This window comes from Alligator sinensis, unplaced genomic scaffold (genome assembly GCF_000455745.1).
Source record: "Alligator sinensis unplaced genomic scaffold, ASM45574v1 scaffold412_1, whole genome shotgun sequence".
Taxonomy (NCBI): Eukaryota; Metazoa; Chordata; order Crocodylia; family Alligatoridae; genus Alligator; species Alligator sinensis.
The window spans coordinates 626,178-633,291 of record NW_005842474.1 but is presented as its reverse complement, the minus strand read 5'-3'; the positions used below and the strand labels follow the sequence as shown (position 1 = coordinate 633,291).

The 7,114-nt window shown below is 44.5% G+C and overlaps 1 protein-coding gene across 5 annotated transcripts in view; it reads right to left on the bottom strand.

Moving 5' to 3' along the window:
• Positions 1-122: 122 nt before the first annotated feature.
• Positions 123-7,114, bottom strand: part of CUNH4orf19 (chromosome unknown C4orf19 homolog) — an 87,717-nt gene continuing 80,725 nt past the window's right edge. For all 5 annotated transcript variants that reach the window (XM_025212596.1, XM_025212598.1, XM_025212599.1 and 2 more), the window contains one exon: positions 123-4,090. In XM_025212596.1, coding sequence (XP_025068381.1) covers positions 3,100-4,090 — 991 coding nt within the window. In that variant the 3' untranslated portion in view covers positions 123-3,099. The remainder of the gene's footprint in view (positions 4,091-7,114) is intronic.

Below are 7,114 nucleotides of genomic sequence, written 5' to 3'. Positions count from 1 at the left end.
GAGTGTTCTAATGAACCTTGTTGAATAGATGAGTTCTTTCCTACTAACCAGCTGCAGCATGAATAACATCAACTGAAAAATATTCAAATTTTATATTTACATAATGATATTTAGTTGTACAATTTAAAGATAGATACATGCAATTTTCTACTGTAACTGGTTTGTATGTAATATAAAAATAATTTATCCCTGAAATTCAGTATTTTAGCAATAGCATTACATATGAAAACAATTAGTAAATATAACATTCCTTTAGTAAACATCATCATTTATTGCTACTTTTTAATTTCACAACATCTCATATTCACATGATGCTTTTATATTCACTTTATAAACTGCATATGTACAAAAACCACATCTCAGTGAAATACAGCTACCACTGGGGAGTCCAAGAGAGTGGATACTTTATGATGCTTGTGTTCTTAGAGCAGAAGGAGCTTTTTTATTTTCAAATAAAAATACCGTAAGCTAACAGTTTCATTTGAGTCACATTTAGCTTTCTTGAAATACATGTTTATATAAATAGAAACTTTTAACGTCACTCTTATTAAGAATATCTCCTATGTTTTAAGAAGCAGAAATATTTTTTCCCAGTATTTGGGGGGAACTAAACAATCATTATGGGTTCAAACTGGGCTGTCTAACTGGTGGCTTGTGGGCCACATGCAGCCCCTGAGGAGCTAACCTGCAGCCCTGGGTATCCCAGGTCCAGGTGCTGCTCTCTTCCCTCTCCCCCCTGTTGCTCTCCTGTTGCCAGGGCAGAGTCTCTGGGCTTCCCCTCCCTGCTCCAGCTCCTACTGCCTGTCCATGCCCCTGGTTGGTGTGGCATGGCCTGTAGGACTGAGGGAGCTCACAGCTAGGGGAACTTGGGACACCCATGGACCCTGTGCAGCATGGGGATGTTAGTGTGGCCCATGAAGGTCACTTGCTGGGGAGATAAGGCCCCCTGTGGCACAGCATGGTGCAAGGGTACTGGGGCAGTGCAGTTGGGGGGCACCCATAGGGGGTGGGGGTTATGGCACAGCATGCAGCCTGCACAGCTGTGGCCAAGGCACTTGTAGCCCCTGGTCAGTTAGAAGTGGGACAGTTCTGGGTTACAGAGCTAAGTATAGGTCAGATACAAACTCTCTTGTTTAGAACTGTGATTCTTAGGATAAAGCCAGCACACTTACGATGGAACAGAACTGGGATCAGTTCCTCACTTGACTAGGAAAGGACACACAACTAAATGCTGGCAAATAGCGTGTGTTGCACAGGAGAAGGTGATATATAGTAGTTGGTAACTTTCACACACTACTAATGAAGTTCATAAGTCAACAGTTAAATTTTCTGTATGCTGAAAGCAGTTATTTTATTAGGACTTTATAATTGATTCAGGAACCACAAATTTTCAGTAGAAAATTTCAAGCATGTTATATTTTAACTATTTGACAGAGTCTAGCATTTGGCCATGGGAAAACTTATTTTCTGCATTTCCTACGCTACTAGTTTTCAACCTGTGGTCTGTGGACCCCTGGGGGTCCGCAGACTATGTCTAAGGGGCTTGCAAAAGACTACTATGATCAACCAAAAGTATGTGAATACCCACACTTAGAATTCAAAGGGGCCTGCACCTCCATTCAGAATTTCTGAAGAGGTTCGCAAATGAAAAAGGATTGAAAACCACTGTTCTGGACTTCCAACCAGAAATCTAACAAAAGTTTACACGCTGTTGGGAAGGTGAAAGGTAAACATATCGGAAAGTACACATACAGTTTTCTTCCGATGTTGTGTTTACTTGAGTTAGGGTCAGATCCTTTTCTGTTTTGTCTAGCGCAGTGATTCTCAAAGGGAGAACCCTGAGGCACCCTAGTGTGCTGCGAGAACGGTGGAAGTGTACTGCAAACAAATGGCCTGACTGGACTGGCTTTGCAGGACTGGATGGGGCTCTGCCCACATTGGCACCACGTGGCTGGGTTCGGCCTCAGGCCCGTCAGCCCTGTATGCAGACGTATGCATGAAGTGTGCCATCAATTTTAACCCAGAAAAAAGTATGCCTCAGATACCAAAAACTTGGGAAATGCTAGTCTAGTGGTACAGTGGAGTTAGAGAAGGGATAGATTTGACCCTCACTGTTTACAAATGGGATTTGCCTCCCTTGCAAGGTTACTAGGCAAAACCCATTTGCAAACGCTTGGTGAGTCAAAATGTGTAAGACTAGAATGTAAGCAAACCTGTGAGATGGCAGGTAGGGTAGAAATGCACTTGACAGACTAACTAAATCAGAGATGCATACGCTTTTGTGAGTTAGAGCTCACTTTGCTTCATTTCACTGTTAGATGGATTCACAGTGAAACCCAAACCATGTAAAACTTGCATGGTCTCAAGCTGGGTTAGATACCTGCAAATATAGGTCATGCCTTCTGAAAAAATTGTGTGTCTAGGTCAGTTAAATATATTTGAATTAAAATCATACAGCTCTATAGTCTGGTGTGATTTAAACCAGACACAGAGTAAATTCCATTATTTATACAGTTTTGCTTTGAGATATAGGATTCTTTGATCCTGAAAACTAAGGTATTCATAGTTTTGTGAAGGTTGAAACTGAAGAAAATTACTTGCCTCCATTTTCCGAAACAAAAAAAAAGTGAGGTGGAAATGTAACATGCTGGCTGGCTTTGTGGATATGAGTGGAGCTATACTTCAGTTGCTGGCCCAGAGAGAAGGATATGGGTCATAATGGTACAGGAAGTCAAGGAAATTCAGTTTTAAGTCAGATGGTAAAGGATCACATTTTAACAGTTGAAGGACTAGGGGTTTTAGTACTAGGTTCTTCTGTATTTGTGGATTGTATCAGTGGTTCACAAATTGTGGTCTGCAGATGCCTGGTCAACCAGGAGCCCAGGATAAGCAGTCTATAGATTGCACCAGTCCCTGCCTGCCTTTAGAAGGTTCAATGAGAAGTTTCATGGTGCGAGTGGATGGTGGACCACAAAAAAATTCTGATGGCTGACGTGGGTATATTGGTCCAAAAAGTTTGGGAACCTCTGTTTTATACAATACTTCATCAGTTTCACTCAGCTCCACAAAGAAATTGGTGAGTTAAAAAGAAAACTCCATTTAATACTCATTGTCTTCTTCAAAATCTTCCCCTGCAGTAGCAGCTTCCAGTGCTGCAAGAGCTTCTGCTACTTCTGCATCTTCCTCCTCGATTTCCCCATTTACTTCTTCACAGTTAATGTTCTTTGCCTCTCTTCCTGCTCTCATTAAGCTCACAGATATGATCCCATCAGGCATGTCCTCCGGGAAATATACATTTACAGACTCAGTTTTCATAGCTTTGTCTAATGAAGCAGAGCTGTCTTTCACATGTCCAGACAAAGATAAGTCCTTTTCCTTATTTATCCCTATAGAATCTGCTCTTTCATCAGAATGTGTACATTTGTCCAAAAAAATATAATTTTTAACATCATAATAATGACTTGTTTGGCTGCTATTTTGAGCATAATCAATGTCTGCTAATTGTATGGCATCATTTTGTGTCTCCAGTATTGCACTTTCAGACAGAAAGATGTTTTCTACTGTGGACTGTGAGTTCTTATCTTGAATACTGTCTGGCTTTACACAGGCTGGCTTCCCATGATGGCCTGTTTCCAGATTACGTTCTTTGCCAGGCTTATTTGGTTGAGATAGCCCTTTGGTGTAGAAGTCTTTTGTAGTATTGGCTGAAGACAACTCTTCTTGCTGGCTGGAATTTCCATGTGTGCTTGTTTCTTTCACTTGGTTTGTACTGGAATTGGGAATGCGATGCACCCCGCCAGTACAGGAACTGACACCATTGACAGCAACACTAGAATTTGCAACATAGTTCCCTAGCCCATCTTCTTGAAGAGCAGGTCCTCCAGGGTTCCAGAGGGCATCTTTTGTGCTATTTAACCTGTTTTTATTTTCTATTGTCTTAATATCATCATTTTGCAGTTTAGTTTTCGGCACTTGAATTTCACTATTTTGTTTGCATATGAATTTATTGCTATTTTGCTCATCTTGTTTGTATCTGTTTATTTCATTGATATATCCAGATGACTGTGCTTCTTCTGGATCAAAAATGTAGCTAGAAAAATAAGAATTGTTAAAAGATTATTAATTGATATTTCCTTTAAATGATAGAAATTGAAAAGGGGTTATATCCAACTCAAGATTCATGAGAGTAAATTAATATCACTATAACTCCTGTACTGTGCACTAAACATAAACATGATTAACTGTTGTCATTCCCAAGACTGAACAGTATAGGACAATTGGGGCTTAATCTTTTTTTTGCCTTTACACATTCGAGGGGCACTTATCTAGCTGGGTGACTGCAATTTTTTACTCCAAGTCACAGCTTAGATTCTACTTGCCATTGTATAGCTATATAGGCAGTCCTCGACTTAAAACTGTTCAAGTTACAACAAATGGCACCTGTGACCTTCATAAATTACAAGATAGTTTTGAGGTTCCGATGGGGTTTCGACTTTGATGCTAGACACAGCTGCCTCCAGCTTGTAAGTCTGTTGTGGTGGGGCATGGGGGAGCAGATCAATGTCCCCGCAGTGAGGGAAGGGCTGGGGCTGGGACAGGGGCTGCCCCAGGCTGCACTCTGGAACAGTGGCGGAAGGTGCTGAGAACGGGAGCTATGTTCTCCTGCTGCTCGCCCAGCCGGGGAGGGCAGAGCTGCTGTGCTGCCTCCGGACAGGTGGTGTGCAGCGGCCAGAGCTGCCCTGGCCTTCCCACACCTCCTGGCCCTGCTCTGCCCCAGCTGGGTGAGTGGTGGCATGGCATGGTTGGGGGTGGGGCATATGCCCTCGGATCTGTGTGGGGTGGGGGGGGGCGGGGACGCCTGCCCCACACACATTTCCCCACCCCCCCACCCCATGCCCTGCTGCTGCCACCACTGCTGCTGGTCCAGCCAGGACAGGGCAAAGCCATGGCTTGTCCTGGAGGCATGGGGAGGCTGGGTGGCTCCAGCCACTATGTGCCACTTGTCCATAGGCAGTGCATTAGCTCCACCCCACCCTGGTTCGGCCAGCGGCTGGAGGGCATAGCTCCCACTCCCAGCACCTTCCACTGCCCACCCAGAGTGCAGCCTGGTGCAGTCCTGGCCCTTCCTGCTCCATGCAGATCTGGGGGCACATGCCCCCCACCCCTCCCATGCCCTTCCAGACAGGTGGCGGGAGCAGCGGGAAGAGTTGCTGGACAAGCAGCTCCCAGACTTGCGGCCCACAGCGGCGGGAGCTGTCCACTCCCTCCCCATGCCCCGCCTCCCGGCTGGGCCTCCCTTGCCCCAGCCCCAATTCTTCCCTTGCTGTGGGGGCATTGATCTGCCTCTTCACCACAACACTCTTACCAGCTGGAGGCAGCTGTGTTGAGTTTGGTAAAGGAACTAATCCCCCATTTATACCATTGTTCCTATGGGAAAATTGGTTCCAAGTTACAGTATTTCGACCTAAGATGCAATTTTCAGGAACCAATTGAGTCATAAGTCTGAAGGCTGCCTGTACTTGCCCTATGTTTCCCTTCTGAGCATACTCCCAAAGTTGCTCTCTCTCTCTTCTCCAGGACTGAATAGAATAATTCAGACACATATTTAATGTTGGATAACTTCTCTAATTCCTAGCCAGGTGCACTACAAACCATGGGGTAGGTACTGTTCAGAGCACCTTCTAGCTCTCCTCTGGAAAATAGTCTCCTAGTCAGCAAGAAGTGAAAGATATGTGGGTCCAGAAGGGGAGAGCAAGCCAGAGAGAGGGTAGCTCAGTGTTAGAGAAGGAACTCAGGTTTTAGTGCCAAGGTCTGCCTCCAGTGTGGCAGCTATCTCACTGCTCTTTACCATTTTTTCCAATAAATGTTGAACACAAGGTGCAGAAAAGCACCCCTTTGATCATTAGGGCTGTGTGAAATTTTGCTGACCGTTTCATTTCGACACTGTTTCAACTCATTTTGAGGTTGAAACAGCAAAACTGAAGTAAAACAAAGGGCATTGAAATAGCCTCAAAACAAAATGAGGTTGGTCAAAACATTTCAAAGGTCGCAACGTTTTAACCATAGCACTGGGGATGGGAAGTCAGTCTAACTTGGCTGACTTGCAATCCATGGTGCAAGATCCAGCAGGGGGATCTAGCATGGGAGTGGGAAGGCAGCCCAGCTGGGCTGACTCTCCACCCGGCTGAGTTCCTTTCTCCAGCCCCATGGTCGGGCAAAACATCAAAACAGCCTTACTGTTTTGACAAAGTGAAACAGCGAAGCTGTTTCAACTCTAAATGAAATTCGATACAAAACACTGTTCCATCCAGACCTCAAAACTGAAGTCAGAACAGAACAGTGCCATGTCACACAGCCCTATTGATCATCCCATTGCTATAGTTCCCCTCTGTCTTACTTTCCTTACTATTGACCATACATATCTACCCATCCTGGCTGTCCAGTGGGCAATTCCAAACCTATGGCCTAATGATACAGACACTATGCCAGGAAGTGGGAGATGCACACTTAAATCTGCTCTGGTAGAACCTGTATTTCCCACTCCCTTGGCAAGTGCTATAATGATTGAGCTAAATGGTGGGAGGCCTTACATATTCCTCCATTTTATTTCCAGGAGGTAAGTATGTACCTGCATGGTCCTATTCTGCCATATATGAAAACAGAATCCAAACTGCATGCAAGTGTCCAATGTTGTAGTAAAGGGGTATGTAAATGCCTGTTATGGTGCCTGAAGGTGAAATAGGACATAGCAATTGGTCTCCAGGTCCAAGACTCCACAATGGAAAATCAATATTATGGAGTACATCACTGGGGACTCCTTACTGAAGGATGAGAAATGCTTTGACCCTGCTAAAGGTGGTTCCCAACCTATTTTGGCTTCCCTCTGAGGCTATATTACACAGTGGGCATCCCTGCCACATTTCCTGTTACTATGTGCAGCTATAATTGCTATTGTCTCTAGGGGTGCACTGATAAAGATTTTTTGGGCCGATACTGATGGCTGATTTTTAATGAGTCATATCAGTCAATACTGATCCAATCCCGATATGCAGTTCAGTATCATGGAGAGCGGCATCCAGCTGGTAAGTCTGTTATGAGGGAAGGGGGGAGGGGG